Consider the following 27,500-nt stretch of genomic DNA (forward strand, 5'->3'; position numbering starts at 1 on the left):
AAAGTCACAAGTTTCTGAAGGAGACGGCATAAGAACTGGCAATATCACTTTCATACTCAATGAAAGTTTTCCCCATAACAATCACTGTTTTCCATTAATACCAATAGCAGCGCAACTGCTATAACAAAGTTACAACCTTTCAATATTCTTAAATATAACCAATTGGTATCCAAGTAACATTTAACAAACAAATGCAAGACCACAGAGCAGAAACAGAGGTGATTCAATATTGACTTGCATATTTTACACAAAACCAAAATTACACATTTGGAATGCATGAATTAAAAGACCAAAAACAAAGAGCATAAAAAATTAACCATCAAACAGTTCAAACATTGACGAAAATCCATCGTATCTTAAAGAACATGTTTCCACAAACTACAAATACCGGTATACACAGAGGATAAGACATAACTCAGTTTTGTACTTCATGCACCGGATGCTAACTCTACTTTCAAACTCCCAGTTTTCTACCATGTTAGTTTTGTACTTCATGCACCGGATGCTAACTCTACTTTCAAACTCCCAGTTTTCTACCATTAAAAGCTCTTACTTGCATAGTTTTAGGATGATAACTAACTTTTTGGACAAATTCTGAAAGCTCATAACTATATGCCACTAATCTAAAACATTAGCAAGCAAAGGAACTCTCGAGAATCATGCAAAGACGAATTCATCACTGATCAGACAAGAAAAGGTTACATTCTTGAACTGATAGACCCATTAATATCATGCCCTATGCCAAACAGGCTATGTAATTCGTTTATTTACTGATTCACTACAAATTCCAAAGATTCTTATTTGTACCTAGGCTAGACTCAAGAGATGATATGCAAAAGCAAGCATCTCACTGTTAATTATACTGAAAAAACAGATCCAAAGCAAAAGATAAAAAAAAATAATAATAATAATAACAATAATAAAAAAAAGAAGAAGAAAACATTAAGGAAGAGAAATGGTATTACATAAGTTTATCTTAAATACAGGGTAATGGATAAAACACAATCAAGCACACTAAAAATACAGTGTAATGAATTTATCTAATATCAGTATGTAAGCTGGGACAAAAAGAATATGAATTTTAACATGACAATTATTCAAGAACAACATATTTCTCACATAAAACTATATATATTTTTCCTATCAATATAACTTGCCAAACAACCTTCAAGATAAATATTATAAAAAAAAAAAAAAAAAAACTGAGCCAGAAAAGCACAAACATCGGCCAACTTCCACTGAAAACCTCAAGCTATATATAATTCTTTTAGCAATATCCCAGTGAGAGGCTGCAACAATGCAGCAGAAGAGAAAGGAAGCTTGAATGTGCTTTTGAGTCCTCTGTAAAAAGAACAATCATGACCACCTCAATTCTCATGACACATACTGAGCAATCCTAACAGCCATATTTGAAACCTGAGCTTCCATCTGCGCAGCCCGAACTTTTGCAGCCGTAGCTCTATGAAAGAACTGCTCTCTGGACAACAATCTCACATTCCTCAAGTACTGATCAAAGGGTATTGCCCCCTCTTGAGCAGCCTTATCCAATGAATATACAGCATCTTCAATGGCCAAATCGGAGGCCGTGCATTCAAGCATCTGCTTCGAAAGCGAATCCACACATTCAATTGCATCATCCACATCCAAACGCTCCAAATTCCTTGCCTTCCCTTCATTCTCTCTCAACCACCCTTCCAAAATATCAGAATTCATCAAAACCATCTGCAATTGCTGCTCCAAACCTTCCTTCTCGTCCTGCATCTCCTTCAACCCTTTGCTGAGCTGGTCTTCTCTCATCCTCAGCGTCGCCTGAGCACTAAACATCCCTTCCATCTCCGCTTCCCTGGCCTTCCTCAACCCACTGATATCTCCATGAACCATCTCCACGAGCTTATTGATCGCGTTCCTCTTATACACCTCTGTCGGATCCTCCGTCTGAACCCTTGAGAAAGACCCACTTCCTCCTCCGCCGTACGGCGACGGCGGGTACGCCCTCGGCGGCATCGCCGGCCGTGGAAAATTCGACGAATGCCCATTCGGGGTAAGCCCATAACTCGAACTGCTTGAATTAGGGTTAGGGTTCGGAGGATTGGGATTGGGATTAGGGTTAGAACTTGGCCTACGCTGGGAATACAGAGGCGGGTCTCTACCAAACAAGGCACTCAAATTCCTAGCAAGTTCGACAAGATTGGAGCTTGGGTAAACCCAGTTCTGCAAATACGGAATGGAGACCAACCCAGACGGATTCACATGGGGATGAGGCCGCTTGATGATCATATCGCGCGTGGGGTTGACGTAGACGCAGGGAGGGTGGCGAGGGTACGACTCCATGAGCCAGATAACGACTGGAATGTTGTAGGTGACGCCCTGAAACGACATGGGAACGGTGCCGTCGGCCTGGAGGAGGTTGACGGAACGACCGTCGTTGTGGATGAAAGTGGCAGTCTTGGGCTCGAGGGAAGCATAGGCGGTGGTGAGGGAGACGAGGTGCTGGCGGATCAGCCACTTGGTGTCCTCGGCATAAGGGAGGGCCGATGGGCCGCGCTGGGAGAGGACGGAGCTCAGGAATTGCTGGGTCAGTTGTGGGTTCGGCGGAGAAGGTCCACCGTGGCTCGCCGGCGGTCCCATCTGTTCAAATTCCGGCGACGAAGAAGAGAGAGAGAGTTTGTGTGAAGAAGTTTGGTTGTTTTTAGAAGTTTAAAGGAGGAGAGCCTTGCGGGGATTGGGGTTGGAGACGGAGAGCTTGGTTAATAAGAAAGAAAGACGAGAGAAGAAAAATAAGTAGAATATGCGCGTTGGGCGGTGGGGTGTGCGCGTCGTACGTGTGGACGACGACGACGATGACTCGTTTCATTGTTTATAATTTGTTTGGCATTTGGGAATATGCAATCCAATTCAATACTCCTTTCTCCATTTTTTACTATCAACTTTTGGAGTTTTGACAAACATTTGATGCAATTCTTACAAATATTTTTTTGGGTATGCTTATGAACTCTCTGTTTTATTTTATATTTTATATTTTATGTAATATATATATATATATATATTTGTTGGTGAATCTAAATTTCAAAGTTTGTGGAAAATATTATATTGAGTGGATAAGAAAAAAAGTGAATTAAAGTATTAAACTATAGTTTGGACAATACTTAAAAAAAAAAAAAAAGCTACAGTTTGGTGACAAATGCTGCCGCATTACAATAGTGCAATTTTTTTATAATAAATTATGGTGTTATAAAATAATTATGCTTAGTGGCTAAGAAATTATTAATACTTTTGAGTTATGTAAGTTATTTATTTGAAAAATGTTTTTTTTTTAATATTATGAAAATATATTAAAAGTAAGAAATTATGAATAACTATAGATGAAATATGTAATTTATATAATACTTTTACATGTAATATTGAGAATAATTTAATTAATCTTATGAAAATTTTCTCTATTTGTTATAAGGGTACATCACAAAAAGCTTGTGTCTTAAATGCACCATTAACATGCATTTATGTATATTTAAAACAAAATGCATTTATGTATTTTAATTTAACCTCGATATAATTACATATATATATTTAGAAAAAGAGAAGAAAATGTTTGAGCTCTTAAATCCGGGTGTAACTCGTAATTCCTTGCCATAGAAAAAGATGTCTATAATATTGTAATTACAGTATAGAACATTATTATGTATTCCAATCAAAATTCAAGTTCTTCAGAATAAAAGGAGTTTGAAGCTAGAGGGAATTGTTTGGATGCTTGGAAATCTAAAATCCTAGCACGAATTAGATAATCTCAATCCGCCTCCTTAACCAGCATAATCAGAGTGGGGCATATATGAATACTTTGGGCGTTTGGTTGGGTTGGGGGTGTGAAGTTATCCAAATCCCGCCAAACACAATCTCTCCACGTTCAAACCGGATATGGTAGGAGTCTCTGCAGCAAGCCTCAGCCAACGGTCCGTGCCGTCTCACGTGCTCCGACCACCACCACCGCCACCACCACAACCACACCGTCTTGTCCGAAGTGTTTGTTGCTTGTCTAGTGGGCTCTCTACGCCGCCTCTTGTGGAACAAACTTTGTCCCGAATCCTGAGTTCCGGAGTCATTGCTTGCCTTCGCGCCAATAGGCATGCATATACCACTTATTATTCTTTGGCTTCTTATCCTTCGAATCAAATTTCGAGACTTCAATTAAAAAACCTCCATAAAAAAAAAAAAGCTCGCATTTTTCCTGGTTTGATTCTTATTTGCAGCCGAACCCAATTGGGCATTTTCAGCTTGATTTTGTGGGGTTGAGTTTCTTCTCTGAGTTTAACTTGGCAATCTATGATAGTCCCCACACTCTGGCTTACTGTCTTTTTGGTTTTTTGTGCAGTGCAGAGATGGCCATGGAAGCTGCTCGAGCGGCAGTTAGTGCTGGCATCTCAGTTGTGAGTTATTTAATTATTATCGTGTATTTATTTTATTTTATTTTATTTTTTTTTGGTGGGGGGCCGTTTGAATTTTCTGAAATGAAATGGGAAAACTTTTTTCAGTCTTATTATTATTATTATTTGTAATATTCTTCAACTATTTATATACGGATTTGGATTGTTTAAAAGAAATCATTAGCGCACAGGGTATGAATTTTTGAATTCTCACCATTTTTTTTTTCCTCTTGCACTTATGGAAGTTGGAACACTTTTTTTTTTGCCTTGTGAAGAGAAATTGTTACTTTATTTCAGCTCGATTACCAATTTGATGGGTTTCTAATTCCTTTTGTTTTCTGTTCAATTTCTTGATATGTAGCTGGAGATTGTGGTATCTACCCCAGGTGTGTTTGAGGTTGTAAAAATATTAATTCTTTTTTCTATTTTCCACAATGATTGACCACTAAGCGTGAGATGAGAGTTTATGTGCTTTCTATTCTCTTCTGTACAGGTTATTCAACAGCTGGTAGATGATCATCCTGCAACAGTCTTCGGCGTAATAATTCTGTACTTATGTGGATTTTTCTCACATTTTAATTATAAGCAATATTTGTCTTTTCTTTTTTTGGTTTTGGGTTTTCTATTTTTATGGCCGCTGAGGCAGAGTGTTTGTCCCATGAATGCACCGGACTTTATGCATGTAAAACTCCGTGTGTTTATGGTTTACTTTATGAACAGATAATAACATGTTCATGGGGACATCATGTTCAATCATTGAAGGCATAAAAAAGGTGCCTTTGAGGTTAAATGTTCAGGATGAAGCACATCTATTTTTGACAGGATCTTTGAGATAAATCCTGTTTGCATTCCTCTTTTTCTTTATTTTCTTTTAGCTCATTGGAGTGATCCTGGTAAATGCATTTGGGTACCTAATTTGGTTCAACTACAAGTTTTTCGAACCATGAAAGGTGCCATGAATAGGTTTCAGCTATATTTTCCATAAAATGTTTTGCTCGACTATTTATGAGGCTGCTAAGTACTCTGCAGGCTGGGACTGTATTAAATGTTGAAGATGCCAAAAAGGCAACAAATGCTGGGGCCAAATTTATCATGAGTCCTGCTATGGTGAAGGTAAGAATTTAGACTTGTGATATGACGCCTTTATCTGAATTTTAGATAAGATACAAAAAAATTTGTCAATAATATTATGCTCTCTGTCTATATAAATATATATGCACATATATATATATAAATCGTTTATTTCTTTTGTTTTCCATTTCCTTATCAAGAATCCTGGCTTCCCCTCTTAAATTTCAAACTGAATAAAGTATCAATTCCTTCCAATAGGACATTATGGATGATTACCAGACTGGTGAAGTTTTATATATGCCTGGGGTAATGACTCCAACAGAGGTAAAAGCATATTAAAGTAGAAAATTTCATTTTATGAGGCTTTTTTCCTTTTTTTTTTTTTTCCCTGAACCTTGAACTTTTGGAATGTTTATCTTCTAATTCTTTACCCTTATAAGTATAGCAGAAAATTTAGAATATCAAAATTCAAAATCTCTGTCCATCATATTTTTTTTTTTTAGCAGTCTGTTTGAGATTAAAATTTATGTATTTATTTTTTTATTTTTTTATTTTTCATCGCATTTCCTTCAATAAGAACTTAAAGAATCTATCTATGGCTTCCAGATATTATGTGCACATGATGCTGGTGCCAAAATTGTCAAGGTCAGTCTTACCTTCATTCATGTTTCTTCTGTGAAAATTGATTAGCATCAAAATAGATGTCATCTGCTCTGCTTTCCTTTTTCCATAGAAAATGGATTTAGAATTGGAAAGCAGACTTATTGATCATGCTTGTTTTTACCAGTCCATAATTCCAATGAGAATTTTGGTTAAGCATGTTGTGTATCTTAAATATCGATATGGAAAAAGTTTTGATTGGTTTGTTACTGTGTAAAAATTAAATTCAAGCTTCACTAACGTGCTAAATTCAACTCTGGTTGGGAAGCTGGTAAGTCAACAGTATTACTAGAGTAATGATAATATAAATGGCATTTAAAATATTAGAACATACAGATATTGTGAGGAAAAAATAAAAAAAAATTGGAAGTGGCTAAAATGCTTGGGCTTTAAAATGAAAGAGTATAAAGAATGAAAGACAAACATACAAGAGATAAAGCAGTGAGAGCAGCGTTATTATGCATTCCAATTTTCTCAGTATTGCCGTTCAAGTCCAGATATAGCCTGGAATTTAATATTCAATCTTATTTGGTGGAATAGGTTTATCCTGTTTCGGCATTGGGTGGTATAAAGTATATATCAGCACTCAAGAAGCCTTTTTCTCACATCTCAATGGTTGCTTCTCAAGGCATAACCATAGGTTGGTAAACCGACTTTTTTCTATTTTCTTTAAAGCTCCAGGTCTTCTATCACTTCATATTTCTTGCACAACTTTGTGTATACCATCTTACTTGCTGTCCCAATGGCTAAGCACTTGTTGCACTGTGATTCCCAACATTCTCAATTCTTTATTGTATTTAAAGTTCATGTGATGGATCTACATGATAATTGATATGTATGCCTTTTTTAGATGGAAATTCAACCTTGCTGTACAGTTAACAGTTGAATTATCATCGAATGCATAAATTCTAATCTCGTCGTATTTAAATATTTCAAGTTAATTAGTTATCAGAATTTAAACTATATACTCCTATAGATTCAATGCAACATTTTTGTGTAAGCAAGATATTGGCTCTTTGTTGTTAAACATGAATACCCATGTTATATGAAACTAACTTTCTCAGTTGTTACAGATTCAGTTGGTGAATATATTGCTCTAGGAGCATCATCAGTTGTTTTGTCAGATGCCATATTTAATAAAGAAGCTCTGCGTCAAAATAATTTCAATGAAATATATCAACTTGCACATTTTGCAGCTCTGCAGGGGAAAGAGGCTGTGGAGCGGTTAGTTTTTGCACTATAAGTTTCATATTGAATTTTTTGCCTTCTATATGCTATTCGTTCAATGTTTATTGTTAATTTTGTTGCCTTTCTCTTTTCAAATTGGTTATTGATAAATTACACTGAAACATAAAACATGAAAAAGCTCCAGTTGGCAAGCAATATGGATGATGGAATCATAATGTGAACCTACATTTTTTCTTTCTTGGAGGATCAGATCTCTGTTAGAGTTGAAGTGTGGCCACATCTCATAACTTGTATTCTTTGCTGCTTTTCACGCATTTTACCTTTCCCGGCCCTTATCACTCAAGTCTAATGTCCTGTTTTAATTTACTTTCTCCAGTACTCTCTTTTCTTTCTTCTATTTCTTGTCTTCTTATCTTTAAGTTCTTCTGGCCAGTTCATAGACTAAAGCAGATTTGCTTATTCCTGTTGAACTGTTGCTTTGGAAAGCATACAATATAGAATATAATAATAGCAATAAGCTAAAGGAAGACTGGTGTCCCATGTTGTCTTACTGATTATTTTGGCTTGTTTGATTGTCATGCAGCAAGAGAAAGTTCATGTCAAACCTATCACACCAGGGGTAATCAATATTTTTCTTATGCATCGTCATACGAGGGCAGGATCATCGAGGACAGTGCTGTCGAGTTTCCTCAAAGACATGTACTAACAGATCAATAAATCAGGGTATAAAGCTAATCCTTATCAACATGTCATCACATTACCATCTAAGTCCTGATATTTGCTTGCATATGAATTTCACTCACAATTTTGTTGATGCTGGTTTTGGTCAATACTAGGTTGTCTAGCCTACCAAAGAATTTCTAATCTGACAAACTGAAAACCTCACTAGGCCAAGATAATAACTTCTAGTTAGCAGAATATAAAGCAGGTTTAGTTCGGTTGGTTTAGTTGCAATTTTAGTTATATTTTGTTTGTTTTATGAAGTTTTTCATCTATCTCCTCTCATCTAAATATTCAAACTTTGTAGAAGTATTTTGTTCTTCTCTCTGCAGGGTCATGAACCCGAATGCACAAGGTCATAAAATTTATTAAAAAGATTGACATATCAGTCTTGTGCAAACCTCGTAAATGCACATTGAGCATAGGATTTTGATTAGGAGTTTTCTTTCTTTTTTTGATCCATAGTTCCTTACCAAGGCTTGTAAATATAGATCATAAATAAATATAAATATAAATATATTTAAAATGAAAAGAAATTTGACAAAACAATATTCTTGGATTCTATACAAAGGATGATTATCATCAATCGTATAACAAATTCACAATTATTACATAATAATGATCCTGTAATATCTTTTTGAATTATACAGTATAAGAAACCAAATTACTAAAGAGAAACAAAAACATATCCTATAATGGACGCCTACATAGAGGACAGGAGTTCTGATTATTCAGCCACTTAAGAATACAGCTTTGGTGGTAAACATGTTTACAACCAAAGCGCAGAAACTCAGTACCAGCAGTGAACTCCTCCAAGCAGATGCAACAGCCATCCAGCTCTCCATTATCACCATCAATATGATCCTCTGCAGCCACTCTTTCATGGGTAGTCATCTGCAATCTGTCAACCACCTGTGTTCGAGTTCTTTGAGTTCTTGTTCTTGTTCTTGAACGTGATGATGACGGTGATGATCTCCTGGTGGTCTGATCAATTATCAGCTGGTCATCAATGAACTGAAAATTCTGGCCATCATCATGGCCATCAACTGGTGGTAATAATCCAACTACTGGTTCCACTGCAGCATTCAAGTAAAACGACCCCGTTTGCGCCAGAGCAGCATCTACTACATGGGAAGCGAGACGATCAGTGACGGTTTGAGGGAGGCCAAACCTAGATAAACTGTCGTGAACAAAGAGGTGGCAAAGCTGGGGATGTTGAAGAGAATAGTTATTGAAGTACAGAGAGCTCAGAGAGGTCTGGAGCTGAGAAGCGGCAGAGTAGGAAGAATCTGGTATGTTTAGCGAGACGTTGAGGAGTCCAGTGAATGCGAAAGGCAGCTCCCTAGAAGACAGAGCATGGCTTGGAGACACTACCACATTAAACATCTCCGCCATTACTAAAATCACACACAAACCCACCACCACAAATCACTAACAACCGAAGAAGAATAAGAAGGAAAATTTTTGAAATAAAACCAAAACGTTGTGCCAATGTATGTCTATAACACACATATATATAGATATATATAGAGAAACAAACCAAGAACGCGGTTACTTTGCGCACAAGGAAACAAAGGATTAATCAATCTTGTAACCTTCGAATTAATCAATTATCTTAATTTTCATGAAACAGAGAGTAAATATAGAACTCAAATCTTATCGCAATCTTCTAAAGGTAATAATAATACCACACCCATTAGCATGGGCTTGTGACCGACCTTGCGTGGCAATAATTAAATGATTGACCGTGTTGTCGATGCCCGTGACAAAGTCTAGTGTGATGGGGTTTGCCCAAAGGGTTAAGCCCATCCACCAATGATGGGAAGCCACCAATTTAGCAAGGCTCACAAATTTTTGATCTTTTTATGTTCTTGGATTCAGGTTGAACACTTTATAAGTTGTTCGTTAATTAATTACTTAATTATCTAGTTTAATTAATTTATGTTTATTTAAATTTTACTTTAGGACCCCTTTTACTTTAAATTAATTTTACTTTAGTTTAACATTTTTTTATGGTTTATTAATTACTTTATGCACACGCATGCAACATAACCACTTTTGGAAATTTAATTTGTTTTCTTTGGTAAAAAGGAAAAAAAAAAAAAAAAGAAAAAAAAAAAGGAAGGCTTGTATTTAACGCATCACCAATCCACGTAAGAAAAGGTTTGAAATTAATGCATACTGGAAAAAGGAATTGATACACTTTAGGAATCACCAACCCTTTTCCGATTTACCATAGGAAAAAAAAGATTATACAAATATTAGGCTTGGTGATGATTTATTTTCTTATTTAATTATGCTATCTATGTTTGGTTTCCATTTTTAGTAAGTTTCTCTTCTTCAATACGGTGGCTGTGAATGTGAGCGTTAATCGAAGTCGGTACCACAATTACCTTACACAAAAGCCAAGCTCCTCATTATCTTCAACGACAAGTTTCGAGTAGAACAGTATCAGAATAGTCTCGCCGCCACCGCCGCCGCAAACAACCTCGTTGGCTGTGTTGAATATTCAGCTGCTCCTGAACAGAATATTGATGTTTATGTACCATCCAAGTGCTTCTGTCCGCAAACTCATGCAGGTCCTATCTTTGCAACGTTCTACATTGCAATCTCCCTTGCATCGCCGTCGACCGTCTGGCTTTGAAACTCGTATCCAAAGCCGCGGACTTAGCGGCCGAGAATGTACAATATCATGCAAACATGGGATTCAACATCGTGGCCGAATTGGAAGTAATTGAGACATCTACGGTCGGTGATCATGTTAGTAGTATTAATGATCACCATAATCAACAACAACAACAACAACTTCAAGGAAGACCATCATTGAGAAATAGTCGTAATTTACAGGTTGAGAGTTCGAAAAGGTTGAAGTCTAGGCATGAATGGTTAGTAACAGGGAATGGGAAATTGGAGGACAATTGTAGTATTTGCTTGGAGGAGTTCTTGGCTGGGACTGAATTGGTCCGTTTGAATCCTTGCAAACATACTTACCATCCCAATTGCATACTTCAGTGGATGCTGGATAACCGTAATTCTTGTCCTATGTGTAGGGGTCGGATATTACGTGTTTAATTCACGATTAATAAGTTTGTTTCAAATTAATTTTTGTTATTTGCTTAATTAGTGTATTTGTGTACAATTATTTGTTCAACCATGATTGATTAATTTGATCAGTTTTAGAAGCTCAATTAAGCTAATAGTTTTATATAATTAACCTCTATCTATATATATATATCATGGTTTTTATGGTATCAGATATCAATTTTTTTTGTTATATATCTAAAAGATCAAATTGGTTATGACCCCCCAAAAAAAAAAAAAAAGGATTTTAATTATTAAATTTATTATTATTTTTTTTATATCAGTTTGCATCGATTGAGCCTAGAGGTATAATTTTGTTTTTTTTTTTTTTGGTTTTTGTTTTTAATTTTTTATAATAAAGAATAAAAAAGGCATTTGAAGGATTCCTACCATCAGTATGATTTATAATTGATAAATCATCCTGGCCTTTAAATGGCTATATATCAAAGAATGGATGGGTAATTCTGATTATTATTATCATTGTTATTAATGTTATTATTTTTATAATTAGATTATTAAAACTCAAAAACTCACATAAAATGTAAACATAACCACTAAGTTGTTTTCATAGGGGCAATCCTGGTGCATAAGTAATTATGGCTGATTAGTGAATAAGTAAACTCACATAAAAAGTCTATCTTTATCATATAGAATTCATTGATAATATATATATAAAATTATAAATATGATTAATAATTAAACTCTTAAAGGATAGCTGAAACTTAATACAAGCTAATAAAATAACAATGTGATATGAGTTGTAATAAATATCTGACATTGGCATTATCCAGAAGAATTTAAAACGTCCACCTCAATGTAAATATGAACTTATAATATAAATCATTCTCCATCATCGTTACTATAACTACAACTCCCATGATATTTTTCTCTTTCTACTCTTTCTATCACTCTCAAAACTTTGCCAATATCCATCTCTTTAATTAGATCGTATATCTATTACTCAATAATGAATGCGCGCATCAAGATCACCATTACGATGCATATGGGGATGGTGAAAGAGTCAAGAACTCAGAAGAAAATTGAAAATTCGAAGATGGAAAAAGTACTTCGCAACAAAAAAGAGTGGTTTCAGAGAATAAGAATAATAAAAATGGAGGATTGGGTGCTTGCAGTATTTGCTTGGAGGATTTCTCGGCTGGGAATATTCTTCTCAAAGAGTTGCTTCCTTTGAATTGCAGCCATGTTTATCACAAAAAGTGCATCCAGAAGTGGCTTGGAGAACACAAAACTTGTCCTCTTTGTAGACATCAATTATAGATATGCATTTGTTTTTCTCATTTTAAAGCTTATAATGAAGCATACGTGTTTAATTTGAACATAGTTGAAGATTTTGATATATATATATATATATGTATATATATTTTTATATGATCTCTTCTCTATTTTTTGGTTTCATCTTTCCGGGTTTTATACATATTGGTATATTAAACACATACTTTTTTTTTTTGGGATGATTAGTAAACACAACTTTGATGTTAGGATTCGTCCAGGATCCTTCACCGGAACCCTAGACAAGCCGTGATTTCAGGAAAATCCTATCGAACCCTTCAATGGAAAATTCGGTAGAATCTCCTCTAAGGGTTGGACTTACCACAAATTCCTGCACTGAAAACACACTTCTATATACACCACCTTATTCCTTCCATCTTACTATAATTTACTTCCACAAGTTTGCAGCACTTCAATAATTAATAAGGAACCAGTGTATAATTAAATAAATAATCGTCCAAATAGTATACAGAGCGTTATCCACTACAATTGAATATGAAATTTAATACAATACAATAAAAAAGAAATAATACAAAATAGAAAGGAAAGGAAAAGCCTCTTGGAATTTCAGCAACGAATCAAGACGTGAATGAAATTTAAAAACGTAAGATGTTAGTCATTTCAGTGAGTGACCCAATCTACTATACAATAATAATAATAAAAGGGTAAATAATTTAGTTAATTGATTAATAAGAAATAAGTAAATAAGTAATAGGTAGTTAAAAATAATATTTTCCCTCAAAACCCTCACAATTCATTCAGTTGAAAAAGTTCCATTTTTAAAACATTTTTGCAAAACGCAACATTTTATGCCCCAAAAATCCAGAAAATATTTAATTAATAATTTGCAAATAAAAGACAATAAATTGATAATCCAAAAATCTTAGCAAGAAATAATTATAAAAATAAGACTAATGACAAATATTAAATTGGGAATAAAGTATTGTAAACAATTAATACAAAAACACTATAAAATTTATATTAACAAAAATGATCCAAGAAATATTTAAATAAATAAATAAAACCAAAAAATTAACAATAAAACTCAATTTAGAATACCAAAACAATTTAATTTCTAAAACACTATTAAAAACATTTTAATTTAAATAAAATTCTAAAATATTGTATAATTAAAATCATGTCGTGAAAACAATATGATGCACCCACTATATACCAGTGGTGCCAACGGTACCTTGCGTCCCAAGCACCGCCAGACAGGAGGTTAAAGAGAGAACTCTGTTGTATTGCGTGAGCTAAGCCAAAAGAACTCTGTTGTATATTCATTCACTGTTCTAGTGCCTTGTTGACAACTATGATATTGTTCATAAGTATTTGATCATGGTCCTTAGGTAAGAAACAAGCATTTAAGAGTTGTTTTATCCTGTGCCAAGATCTAATGGATTCGTTCCTGTCTTTCCTTTGATTAGCTTGTAATTGCTCCCACCAAGCAGAGGCACCTCCCTTGAGCTTATAAGCCACCAATTTGACTTGTTATGTCTCTAAGATATTCATGTAATCTAAGAAGGACTCAACATTGTGGATCCAGTCCAAGAAACTTTTTATTTCAACTTGCTCATCAAACATTGGTAGATCGATTTTAATTTTATAATATGTTTCTCGGTTGAAATCGTACCTGGGTGGTTGTGGTGGTCCTGGATGACCGAAATGGTGGTTTGGAAGGAAGTCTCCAGGTCGTCAGCGATAATTGTCAAAAAGAGTGGCTTCAGTATCATCATCGAAGGCAACTAAAAGTGATGATAATTTGGTGGAGAGTGAGGTGGCGGTGGCAGATCTGTGATTAAGGGAAATTTTGGTCGCGGTGGTGGGTGTTGTGTGGTTGGAGTTCGATGAGCCACTGGAGGGTGATGAGATAACTCTTTGTCCCTTGATCTAGCGATGGGTGGAGTCATGGATGGTGGTGTTGAATGTTGAAGCAAGGTTTGTTGAATTACCTTCATCAATCGATCTGCTGTTCAACACCCCGTATCGTCGTCAATGCAGCTTTGGTATTTTGGTCTTCACAAGTGGTCCGACTACTTCCTTCTTCAGAATTGGCCATGGCAGATTTCCTGGCTATCTCCGAGCTCTGATACCAATTTGATGTAGGAGCTTTCAATTAAACAAGAAAAATGAATTTACCATTCACAAACAACCAGCAAAGGAAGCTGCTAGAAACTTAGCTTGGTCACCAAGCTATTCCATATGTTGGAGAAGATCAAAAAAACTTTCTACCCGAAAGGTGGCAAACTATTACATATATAAACCTAAAATGAAGACGGTGCATTTTAAACAATTATTCTAGAAAGATCAAAATGGTGCTGGTGCTGAGCTACTATGTTGCTGCCGAGCTATTGAGCTGCCAAGCTATGTTATCGAGTTGCTGAACTATGTTGTTGTTGTTCCTCCATCAAGCTTGCTGGTGGTGATAATAAGATTAACATGATTGACATAAGTATATTGCCGAATGAATCCAGAAGGAAGCAAAAGTGGTTGTAGTGAAAGGGAATGAAGGTGGTCCCAAGTTTAAGGATTTGGGTGGGATGGACAAGGTTTTGAACGAGCTGACAAAGGAGTTTCTTGTGCCACTTTGTCTTCCATAGTCGGTGTGGTTGCTTGGAATGAAACCCATGGCTGGGGTTTTGCTACATGGTCCTCCTGGCTGTGGCAAGACCACATTGGCTCATGCCATTGGCAATGAGACTGGACTACCTTTTTATCCCATTTCTGCTACTGAGGTCATCTCTGGTGTCTCAGGTATGATTCTCTTCTTCTAAAGAATAATTAGGATTTAGAATGAAATTATGATTATTGAATGGATTTTGGAATTGCTTTCCTATGGAAATTTTTATTCAAGTTTTATCTGTTCATGGAGTTCAAATTTCAAGTACTTGAACTAGTTATTTTGAAACTAGTTTAGGATATGCCTTTGCGGGTATAATTTTTTTTCTTTTTTTTTTAAAAAAAATTTTTGGTAGCATCATTGGTTATTTCCTAGTAATAGATGAAAGCCATTGGGCTTCATTGGGACTGTTTGGTCATGTCGAATTTTCAATGTGCTGTTTCATGTGATAAATATATGTCTCAGGCACATCTGAAGAAAATATAAGGGAGCTTTTTCAAAAAGCATGTAGGACTGCCCCTTCCATTGTATTTATAGATGAGATTGATACAATTGCTTCAAAAAGGGAAAATTTGCAACGTCAAATGGATCAACAAATTGTGACGCATTTGATAACATGCATGGATGAATTACATAGACCGATCATTGCAAATTCAGACTCGGAAACTTCTGATTATACATCTGGTAATATTCTTGTGATTGGAGCTACGAATTGGCTTAATACCATTGACCTTGCACTAAGGAGGCCTGGAAGATTTGGTAGGGAGATTGAATTAGGTGTGCCAGATGAAAACTCAAGGGCTCAGATCCTTGGTGTGCTTACTAGCAACCAAAGAGTAGAAGGTTCTTTTGACCTTCTAAAAATAGCCAGGTCAACGGCAAGCTTTGTTGGAGCTGATTTGGTTGACGTGGTTGACAAGGCTGCTAACCTTGCCTTGAACAGGGTCATTGATGAGAGGAAGTCTCTTATATCTGAAGATTTGATGAACAAGGAGCATAGCATATGGTGGATGTAACACTCCATCCAGAAGTACATCGGAAATTCTAAAATTTGACCAAAGTTGACCGGGTTTGACCGTCGTTGATCGAGAGGGGGTCAAATGTTGACTTTTTACTCCTGATGGAATCTCACATTGACTGAGGTACCGTTAAAAAGTACACATTGTCACGAGTTCATTGACTAGTAGCACGTTGAAAATGGAGTTACGGTTTGAAAGTTATGAGCAAAACAAGTTGAGGTCCAAACTTTCCAAAGGGTGCCGAAGTTGACTTTTTATTCATGCAAAGTTGAGCTTTGACTCATGCATGGTTGTGAAGTACTCGTCGATATGAGTCCGTAGACTAGCGGCACGTCTAATTTGGACATGTGGTTTGAAAGTTATGGACCTGTAAAACTTTTTAAATACAGTATTATTTTAATATTATTTTTAAATATGTGAACAGTGTGCCACATGTGACTTAATAAAAGGTGCCATGTGTCACAATGGTGAGATGCCACATGTCAATCATGATTAAATACCATATTATTTTATTATTATTTTATACAATAATATTATTTTAATATTATTTAATTATTTCTTTTATTTTCTTTTTCTTTTCTTTTTTTTGTTTTTTTTTTCCCCTTTCCCCGACGTGGGAAAAACACCCAGCCCCCCGAAATTCCTTCTTCTTCTTCTTCCTCCTTCTTCTTCCTTTCCTTTCCTTTCCTTTTCTTCCTCTCGGGTCCTTGCCGTTTCTCCGTTTCCGGTTGCCGGAAGGTCACACGTGCTGGCCAGGGAAGGAGCCCAGTCCCCGATGGCGCCGACCTCCAAATTTTCCTGCCAGACGCCGCCGGACGAGCCCAGATCAGGCTGGTGAATTCGGCAGCGGCGGGTTGAGTTTTCCGGCGATTCTCGCCGTTTCCGGCCAACCCAGTCTGGTCTTCCACCCCTTTCCCCCGATTTTGGGTCATCTGAATTCAAATATGGTCTCCCATTATTTAAATTCGAAGTGGTTCAAGAGTTATAAGGAGGTGAAGTTCGGCAAATACTTCCCGGGCAAATTTCGACCACCACCGGCGGAATTGGTCAATGGGCCGGTAATGCGATCCTCGTTCCACAAGCTTCGATTCGGTATATTACTCATCAATTTTGGTTAACGTTTGTGTTAAACCCCCCGGGTACCGGGTATTATTTACCCGAATAAAATATTAATTTATTTGAGATGTGTAATATTGTTGTTCTAGGAGCACGTGTATGTTGTGGAATTGATCCCATGGAGGATCTTGGATTAATTGCGTGCTCCAGGTGAGTGACCCACCTTCAAAATTATTTTCGGGTGTTAAATTATATTTATTTTGCGGTAATTAAATGTTTGTATTTAATATTTATGTGTTAAATATTTAGCAAAATTGTATTTGAAATTTTGATGGCACAATTTGAATAAATTGAAATGTATATGTGCATTAAATCATGTATGATTTTTGATAAATTATGGAAATCTAAATTTTATGACAATTTGATATTTAAAGGAATCGTAAAATTAATATTATTTGATTTATTACAGAATTTATTTGTGAATTTATTTTGATTAATAAAAAATGCATTTATATAAATTTATGCATTGTGGAAATTATTTTATGGTACTGAGGATTTGTGGAATTAAATTATATATGTTGATTTAATGGATTTTGAGGATTGGAGAAAAAAATATTGTTTTAAAGAATTATCTTTCAAAAATATTATGCCATTGGAAAATTGTATATTTGAGTTGTTGGAAATGAAAGTTGATGGATTTGAAACTTGTATAATTGTATCGATGGATTTTGTGATGTGAGAAAAATTATATATATTATCGGTGGATTTATGCTGGAAATATTAAGGAAAAATGTGGGAATGTGAGTTTGAAAAATGGTATAATTCCCACGGTAAATTTGGGAAAAAATTGCATATTTTAATTATAAACTTGTTTATTTGTTTTAGACGCACTCATACAGTACTGGTGTTTTGTACTGTATATGTGGATGAGCGCGCAAGTTATAATGTCTCCTGTGAGTTGCCATTGGATCGAGGGTAGGCAAGTTTGATATCCATGGCCGGGATGACGGTTTAAGCAGCGGCATTGTCGGGACGCCGAAGCGACCGTATGCAAGTTTCTCTCTTTAACCTCCCGTTACATGGTGCTCGGGACGCTGGATATCGTGGGACATCACTGGTATATAGTGTGGTGCGTTAAGTAGCTTTCGATATTATTTCCAAATAATAATGTTTTTAAAGAGTATTTAAAATAAAAATGTATCTAATGGAATTTTCTATAATTTCTTTAATCAATGTTTCTAAAATGCATTTTATCTTGTTTATTTTACTATTTATATTGATTTGCTGGTTTTAAAGCGATTTTACTATGTTCTTACCATTTATTTTAAATGGAGGTTTTAATTTGATTTAATTATTCATTTATTTAATTGTTCAATTAATTGATGCATTCTAATTATTTTATTATTTCCTGAATTGCCTTAATGTAAGTTTCATTAATATTTTTGTATTATTTGTTTATGACATTTATTTATCATTTAGTAATTATTACGAAGTTATTTTTATTCTATTCCTATTTTATTTTCATTATAAATTTTGGATCCTTGATCTATTGTATTTTATTTGAAAGTTATTTGATTAATTATTCCTTGATTTTCGGGGCATACAAATAGCGGGTATACAAATAGTGGGTTTTAGAAAATGTTTTAAAAGGGGAACTTTTCCAACGGAGTGAATGGTGAGGGTTTTGAGAGAAAATATTATTTCCAATTAATTATTAATTATTTATTTATTTATTCTTAATTAATCAAATGTACTATGATTATCGTCACTATTATATTTGTACAGTAGATAGGGTCACTCACTGAGATGATTAGCATCTCATATTTCTAAGTTCCGTTCCCCTAGGTACAAGGTTTGGGAGACGTTGATTGTCCGGGGCGAGCCCGATGTTTCAGTTTATTGCCGAAAGTCTAAGAAGCATTTCTTCCCTATTTCCTCTCCATCTTGTATTGCTTCCTTATCTGACATTGAATAAATTTCATATTTATTTGTATAATGCTCTGTATACTGTATTGGATATACTTTATTAAATACTACATTAATTCCCTGTTATTATTTTGAAGTGCTGCAAATTTGTGGAATCAAATTGTAGTAAGATGGGAGGAATAAGGTTTATAGAAGTGTATTTTCAGTGCACAAAATTTGTGGTAAGTCTAACCCTTAGGGGAGGTTCTACCGGATTTTCCATTAAAGGGTCCGGTAGGGTTTCCCTGTGATCAGGGCTTGTCTAGGGTTCCGGTGAGGAATTTTGGACGGGTCCTGACAGTAGAGGAGGCCATTGTTGCCCCAAGAAGAAGATAATCTTTTCATTACTTATGGCTGATTTTGAGGTGGTTTGAAGTTATTATTATTCTTAATTATTTTTTGTTTCTTTCTTTTTTCAAATGCATGCTGTAGTAATGTGGATATATGCATTTCCTTTCCCTTCCCAAAACTGGATTCTTTTTTCTGTTAAACTTGAGCTTTGCTGTATAAGATAATTCATTGGAACAAGTAGATACAATAATTATTTTACCATGCTAATAGCACTAGTTTGGCTATGAAGTTCAATTATTATTATTCTTAATTATTTTTTGTTTCTTTTTTTCTTTCAAATGCATGCTGTAGTAATGTGGATATATGCATTTCCTTTCCCTTCCCAAAACTGGATTCTTTTTTCTATTAAACTTGAGCTTTGCTGTATAAGATAATTCATTGGAACAAGTAGATACTATAATTATTTTACCATGCTAATAGCCCTAGCTTGGCTATGACGTTCAATTATATTAATATTGTTATGTAAAAGTTTTATCTTGTATATTGTAAGTACACATATTAACATGCACATGCAGTTATGCGTATGGATTTCGTTCCTCTCTGTTAGTAATTTATGGGATGTTTCAATCAGAAAGCGTAATATATTGGTATATGCAAATTTATTTTTATTGGATTGTGTTGCAATTATATGTAGACAAGACTAGTTTGTAGCCTTTTAAAATTTCTTGAGATTCTAGGCTAATTTACTTGTGATATTTTGCAGCAAGCCGTCGAGCAAGTTCAACCCTCATCTAAAAGAGAAGGATTCTCTACCATCCCTGATGAAAAGTGGGAAAATGTTGGCGGGTTAGATCTTTTGGGGGAGGAATTTGTTCATGATATAGTTTGTGTCAGGACCCGTCCAGAATTCCTTCCCCGGAACCCTAGACAGCCCTGATCCCAGGGAAACCCTACCGAACCCTCCAACGGAAAATCCGGCAGAGCCTCCCCTAAGGGATTTACTTACCACAAATTTATCTGCACTGAAAACACACTTCTAACAACATCCCTTTATTCCTCCCACAGACTACAAATTGTTTCCACAAATTTCAGCACTTCAATAATAAATACAGTAATCCAGTGCAAAATAAATACAACAAGAGTGAAGAAATATTACAACTGCAATAAAAGAAGAAACGGGTACTGCCGAACTAAAACAGCGAGGAAGATCAAGTCCGCTCCGAATGAACACCGACAACCTAGTACCTAGAGGAACAGAATTTAAGAGTGTGAGATGCTAATCATCTCAGTGAGTGACCCTATCTACTATACAATATAATATCACAGTAATAAGTAGATAGATAATAATTAATTGGAAATAATAATTTCTCTCCAAACCCTTACAATTCTCTCAGTTGGAAAAGTTCCCCTTTTAAAATCTTTTCACAAAACCCTTTATTCATATTCCCCGAAAACCATGACATCAAATAAATACCAGAAACAGTAATAATTACATTTTTAATTCCAATACAGTTTCCAAACATTTTATTTTTAAAACACAGTTCTGAAAATCATTTGATGCACCCACTATATACCAGTGGCGCCAACAGTACCCAGCATCCCAAGGTACCGCCAGACAGGAGGTTATAGAGAGAAACCGGCATACGGTCGCGTGGCGTCCCACTGCGCCGCTGCTAACCAGGTGTCCCGGCCAAAGGGGGTGGCCTACCCTCATCCGATGGCAACCACAGGACAACCTTGTCATATCAACCGCGCGCTACTCACACCCACCTGCGCGCTAATCACATCACCTGCGCGCTAATCACACCCACCTGCGCGCTAATCACAACCGTGTGCACACTAACCATATCACATATAAACAGAACACCAGTACGTGCACGGTGCATCCAAAAATCATAAAATCCACATATTTAAATTATATAACAAATTTCACATTTTTTTTCATAAACATAGCGGCCATAGTCCATCTGCTTGAACCCGGAAATTCTCCGTAATTTCTTTATAATCAACACCATAAATTCCATGATTTTCAAATCCACCAACTACCAAAATCCACCAATTCAAATATCCACATTTTCTCAATAGCATAAATAATTCTCGAAATATAATAATCAAATCTCATAATATTCCATGGGCATATTTTATAAAAATTGAAATCACCAACATAACCAAATATTTTCCTTGAAATATTTGAAAGTCAAATCGTGCCCAATTTACCATTAAAACCACACCAATTTCAAAATCCTCAAAACCATAAAATAATTTCACATGGCATAAATTTGTAGAATGCACATTTTCTTAAATCCAATAAATTCATAAATAATTCCACAATAAATCCAATAAATATTTGGCACATAGAAATTAAATTCCAAATATTTAAATCGCACATAATATATTCACCAAATAAATTCCCAAAATTAATTTGAAGGTGGGTCACTCACCTGGAGCATGCAATTAACCCATGATCCACTACGGGATCAATTCTACGACTCACCGGTGCTCCTAGAACAAAATTCACAGGAAGTCAAATAAATTAATATTTTATTCGGGTAAATAATACCCGGTACCCGGGGGGTCAAAACACAAACGATACCTAGAATTTACGAGTTATATACCGAATCGAAGCTCGAGTGATGCTGATCACAGATTCGGTCTCAATTTCCGATGATCGTACCCGACGGGGTTTGAATTTTGCCGGGAAGCTTTTCGGGTTTCGGCTCCTCAATTCTCCCAAACCGTCGCGAATTGGCGGAAACGGATGCCGGATTCAGGTTCAGGAGGTTGAACACTGTGGACTGGAGCTGGCCGGAATTTCGGGTACTCGCCGGAATAGTATTTTCCGGCGAGCCGCCACGGTCACCGGCAACCGTCGCCGGCGGCGGCGCATGCGGTGGCCGTTGGCTGTGACATTTTGCAGTCTTATAGATCTTGAGGAGAGCAACCCAACGGGACCGGCGGTGAGCAAAACGGAGGTCGGACGGAGGAGAAATCACCGTTTGAAGATTTTCGGCCTCTCGCCGAAAAACGCTCCGATCCCGGCGCGTCGGTGGTCCGATGGCCGTGATTTTTGGTGGGTAGGCCGGACTTGAGGAGAGGATCAAGGCTAGCTGGCGCGTGTACTGTAAATAGGCCGGAACAGGGTCGATTCGCTGTGGCAGGCGGTGGAGGGGTAAAAGTCGCCGCCAAACTTCGGAGGTCCAATCCGGGTGCGTCCGGCGGCCGTTCGTCGTGAAACTTGGAGGTTTTGCCGGAAATGAGTTTTAACAAATAAAACCCTCTTTCTTTCTCTTCCCCGAGAGTTTTAACAAATAAAACCCCTGCGTGACACTGTTCATGCCACGTGGACCAATCAGAAGCTGACACGTGGCATTTCACTGTTCACCGACCCAAAAACATTAAAATAATACGGTATCCGGTAAACTTCAAACGTCCATAACTTTTTAACCGGATGTCCGTTTTGAACGTGCCGCTAGTCTACGGACTCGTATCGACGAGCACTTCACAACCATGTACGAGTCAAAGCTCAATTCCCTATAAACAAAAAGTCAACTTCGGCACCCCTTGGACAGTTTGGACTGCAACTTGTTTCGTCCATAACTTTCAAACCGTAGCTCCGTTTTCGACGTGCTACCAGTCTACGAACTCGTGGCATCGTGCACTTCGCCACGGTACCTTGTTGAACTTGAAATTCCCACCGAGTCAGAAAGTCAACTTTTGACCCCTTCGGTCAACGGTCACCGGTCAACCTCGGTCAACGTGCACGGATTCCGGTGCGATTTGGGACGGGGTGTTACAGTTTGGCATGTTAAATATCCGGAGATACATCAGGTAATATCTTATACTCATGTTGGGAGACACGATATATTTTGCAAGACTAAATGTTTACAAATCTTATTTGATCATTTAATATTACCATTTAGCAAATAAAGTAATCTTAGGCTTTAGAGTGAGATGCTTTATGGGAGGTTAGAATACGTTATAACATTTTCATGAGTTACCTTTTCCTTTTCCATTTCAAGCTGCATTTTTTTTATATATATTTTTTTTTCCTTGTTAATTTCTTATATTCAAACTGTATGTTTGGTATGTTTAAATTTTTACATTATGATTCAGGTAGCTGAAACATATTGGTTGGGTACATCTATATATGAACCTCAGTACTCTCACTCTAATTTGTATCTCTCAGGAATATGGAGAACATATGGAGGCTGGAATTTTGCTTTATGGGCCTCCAGAATGCGGAAAGACGTTGTTAGCAAAGGCTATTGCTAATGAAGCAGGAGTTCATTTTATTCACATAATGGTTTGCATTTGAATTTGAATTTTCCTTCAAATCTTGAAAACACTTTCACCCAGTAATATGATGTAACACCCCGTCCCAAACCACATCGGAACTCTTGCACGTTGATCGAGGTTGACCGTTGACCGAGTGGATCAAAAGTTGACTTTTTGTTCCAGTTGAAATTTCTAGTTGACCGTGGTACTGTAGTGAAGTACATGATGCCCCGAGTTCGTAGACTAGTAGCACGTCGAAAACGGAGCTTTCCTAGAAATTTCAACGCCGGTGACCACGACGGCTCGCCGAGGAAATCACTATTCCGATGAGTACCCAGTTGCACCGCCGGTCCCTCCCCACTAATTCCTACCCCCTGAACCCAAATCCGGGGTCTTTTTTCTCCAATTCGCGACGGTTTGAGAGAATCAAAGAGTTGAATCCCGAAAGCTTTCCGACGAGATTCTGGCCACCTCGGGTCCGATTTCCGGAAAGTAAGACCGGATTTGTGATCCTCGTCGCTCAAGCTTCGATTCGGTATATTACTCGTCAATTTTGGTTGTCGTTTGTGTTCGCTCCTCGGGTACCCATTTGGGAGTTACCCGATTAAAATATTAATATAATTGGTTTGTGTATTGTGGATATTTTAGGTGCACGTGTGGGTAGTGGAGTTGATCCTGCGGAGGATCTTGATTGATATACATGCTTAAGGTGAGTGACCCACCTTTAAATTATTTTGGGGTGATTAATTATATTTATTTTGTGTTAATTTGATATCTAGAATTATGCTCATGTGGTGGAAATTGAATTTAATTGTGGGAAAAATATTATTTTATATGTATACATATGTTTATTGCTGCTAAATGAAAATTTGGGTTATTAATGAATTTCTGATTATTATTGTGATTTAATTGTATTTATCATGCATGAGCAAGGTGGTTTCAATTAAGTAATTATATTTGAATTTTAATATTATTTTTGGGCATGATTTGACTTTTAATATTTCAAGGAAAAATATTTGTTTAAGTTGGTGGTTTCAATTTTTATAATTATGCCCATGGAACATTATGTGATGTAATTTATTATATTTCAAAAATAATTATGCCATTGGAAAATTTGAATATTTAAATTGGTGGAATTGAGAGCTGGTGGATTTGAAAATTATGGTATTTATGCGATGAATTTATGACGATGATTATAAAGGAATTATGGAAAATTTACAGGTGTAATTGGATGGAATAAACCCGGTATGTTTATGGAAAATTTGAGATTTTGAGATGTATTAATTTATGATTTTTAGATGCACCATACACGTACTGGTGTTCTGTATATATGGATGTGATTAGTGCACACATGGATGTGATTAGCGCGCAGGTGGGTGTGAGTAGCGCGCAGGTGATATATGGGGTTGTCCTGTGTTTGCCATCGGATGAGGGTAGGCCGCCCCACCATGGCCGGGACGCCTGTTTGCAGCGGCGCGGTGGGACGCCATGCAACCGTATGCCGGTTTCTCTCTATAACCTCTTGTCTGGCGGTACCTCGGGACGCTGGGTACTGTTGGCGCCATTGGTGTATAGTGGGTGCATCAAGTGATTTTTAGAAGGAGAGATCTGGTGAGGATCTCCGATTTTATGTTAGAAGGAGATGCGAGGAAGTGGTGGAAGGTAGAAAAGACCCGTAGGAGGCATACATGGGATCAGTTTAAGGTTGCCTTCACCACCGAATATTGCCCTCCTACCTACCATGAGGCCAGAAGGAGAGAGTTTGAGGAGCTGCGGCAAGGGAACATGACTGTTTTCGAGTACGAGAGAAAGCTTCGGGAGCTATCCGAATTCTGCATGCACATGATTCCCGATGACCATACGAAGAAGGTGAGGTTTATAGATGGCTTGAACAAGAACATAGCCCTCACCCTTGCTGGATTAGTACATCCCACTTATCAGTCTGCCAGGGATACGGCGCTTAAGCTAGAGAGGCAGGTGGATATGCGCAAACCCTCGAGGCGTAGGTCATTTGAAGGTTCATATAGTGGAGCACCTAGTCAGGGAGCATCCAAGAAGAGCCATAGTTCAGGCTCATCGGGTAGTGGTAGACCGAGCCCATGGGGCAGATTTCAGCGGAGAGGTAGCTATCGGATGCCCCAGCCAGCTCGTCATTCTATTAGCAGTGGCATGAGTTCATATCAACGATCTGGTTTTAGTCCCAAGCCGTTTTGCAGACGTTGTAATAAAGCACACCATGGAGTTTGTCAGTATGAGGGTGTGTGTTTCCAGTGTGGGCAAGCGGGACATATAAAGAGGTATTGCCCTTATGGAGAGACTGGGATGTTAGGGGCGAACCCACCATCACAGCAGGTTAGTGGATCTCGGGGTCAGAGTTCCCGAGGGATTCAGGCGGCAGGGGGTTCCTCAGGGTTAGCCCCACAGCCTGCTGGGCCGAGCAGGGGTAGAGGACGGAGGCCCTAGCAAACAGGTCAGGGTCGAGTGTTCACGATAACGCAGAAGGAAGCCCTAGCTACACCGGATGTGGTGACAGGTGCATTGAATATATTTGGTAATGATACACTTATACTTATAGACCCGAGAGTAACACATTCATTCATCTCAAAAGAATTTGTCACTCGGGTCGGTATGACCCATACTCCTTTAAGATGTCTATTAGAAATAGCCACTCCTGCAGGAGAATCCTTGTGGCCTAGCCAGTTAATCAAGGGGTGTTTCTTCTGTATTGAAGATCAAGTGATGGAGGCAGACTTGATCCTGTTGGATCTATCCAGACTTGACGTAATCTTGGCATGGATTGGTTTAGCAAGGAACCATGCTTCCGTAGATTGTTATAGCAAAAAAGTTACATTTAGGAGGCCAAGTTTGCCTGAAGTGGTATTTCGTGGGGAAGTTGGGAGGCTTTTGCCAAGATTAATATCTACCCTCACTGCCAAGAAGCTACTGAATAAGGGTTGCCAAGGGTACTTAACTTATGTGATAGATACCCGAGTAAGTGGGGTCAGATTGGAAGACGTGCCCGTGGTGAGGGACTTTCCGGATGTGTTTCCTGAGGAGTTACCGGGATTGCCTCGGGAAAGGGAAGTTGATTTTTCCATTGAATTAATTCGGGTACCATGCCTATTTCTCTACCACCGTATCGAATGGCTCCAGCGGAGTTAAGGGAGCTAAAGGTCCAATTGCAAGATTTGGTAGATAAAGGGTTTGTTAGACCAAGCATATCGCCATGGGGAGCTCCAGTACTGTTTCTGAGATTGTGCATTAACTACCGACAACTTAACAAGGTGACCATCCCTAATCGTTACCCGTTGCCAAGGATAGATGACCTATTTGATCAACTCCAAGGTGCCAAAGTGTTTTCCAAGATCGACTTAAGATCTGGATATCATCAGTTAAGGATCCGAGAGTCGGATATTCCTAAGACTGCCTTTAGGACGAGGTACGGACATTATGAGTTCCTAGTAATGTCATTCGGACTTACCAATGGCCCAGCAGCTTTTATGGATTTGATGAACCAGGTGTTTCATTCGTACTTGGATCGTTTCGTCATTGTATTTATAGATAACATCCTGATCTATTCTAGAAGCCAAGAGGAGCACGTGAGGCATTTGAAGAGAGTGCTCCAAACTCTAAGACAGCATCAGCTTTATGCCAAATTCGACAAGTGCAAGTTTTGGTTAAATCAAGTGGGTTTTCTTGGACACATTGTGTCAGTTGAAGGTATCTATGTGGACCCTGATAAGGTGAAAACAGTGTTGAATTGGGAGTGCCCTACTACTGTGAGGGAAGTACGAAGTTTTCTTGGATTAGCGGGATACTACCATCGTTTTATAGAAGGATTTTCGA

General features: G+C 37.3%; 5 protein-coding genes and 1 pseudogene across 18 annotated transcripts in view; 2 read left to right on the forward strand and 4 right to left on the reverse strand.

The window, feature by feature from the left end:
* LOC107412845 (transcription factor MYB33) overlaps positions 1–7,729 on the reverse strand; it is a 216,149-nt gene extending 208,420 nt beyond the window's left edge. For all 5 annotated transcript variants that reach the window (XM_060819697.1, XM_060819698.1, XM_025072034.3 and 2 more), the window contains exon 1: positions 7,717–7,729. The gene's annotated coding sequence lies outside the window, so the exon portion shown is untranslated. The remainder of the gene's footprint in view (positions 1–7,716) is intronic.
* Positions 1–27,500, reverse strand: part of LOC107412847 (nascent polypeptide-associated complex subunit alpha-like protein 1) — a 444,693-nt gene that overhangs the window by 8,668 nt on the left and 408,525 nt on the right. The window lies entirely within an intron of this gene.
* On the reverse strand, positions 943–2,891 carry LOC112490972 (protein ELC-like). Its single transcript, XM_025071799.3, has one exon. The coding sequence runs from the start codon at positions 2,626–2,628 to the stop codon at positions 1,375–1,377; it is 1,254 nt and encodes a 417-aa protein (XP_024927567.3). The 5' UTR covers positions 2,629–2,891; the 3' UTR covers positions 943–1,374.
* Positions 3,688–8,847, forward strand: LOC107412837 (uncharacterized). Of its 10 annotated transcripts, XM_048470554.2 has the most exons (12): positions 3,702–4,118; positions 4,367–4,421; positions 4,780–4,815; positions 4,912–4,956; positions 5,448–5,531; positions 5,748–5,813; positions 6,096–6,134; positions 6,690–6,789; positions 7,223–7,373; positions 7,921–8,060; positions 8,174–8,265; positions 8,390–8,608. In XM_048470554.2, the coding sequence occupies exons 1-10, from the start codon at positions 3,913–3,915 to the stop codon at positions 7,958–7,960; spliced, it is 822 nt and encodes a 273-aa protein (XP_048326511.2). In that variant the 5' UTR covers positions 3,702–3,912; the 3' UTR covers positions 7,961–8,060; positions 8,174–8,265; positions 8,390–8,608. The 10 variants fall into 10 exon arrangements, with proteins under 10 accessions (XP_060675683.1, XP_048326514.2, XP_048326515.2 ...); XM_048470557.2 differs by lacking the exon at positions 7,223–7,373 and having other exon boundaries at positions 3,691–4,118; XM_048470555.2 differs by lacking the exons at positions 8,174–8,265; positions 8,390–8,608 and adding an exon at positions 8,708–8,840.
* Positions 8,748–10,114, reverse strand: LOC107412832 (E3 ubiquitin-protein ligase At3g02290). The gene has a single exon (XM_016020650.4). The coding sequence runs from the start codon at positions 9,450–9,452 to the stop codon at positions 8,748–8,750; it is 705 nt and encodes a 234-aa protein (XP_015876136.3). The 5' UTR covers positions 9,453–10,114.
* LOC107412834 (cell division control protein 48 homolog C-like) lies at positions 10,758–23,694 on the forward strand (annotated as a pseudogene).

The sequence above is a fragment of the Ziziphus jujuba genome, chromosome 8 (genome assembly GCF_031755915.1).
Source record: "Ziziphus jujuba cultivar Dongzao chromosome 8, ASM3175591v1".
Taxonomy (NCBI): Eukaryota; Viridiplantae; Streptophyta; class Magnoliopsida; order Rosales; family Rhamnaceae; genus Ziziphus; species Ziziphus jujuba.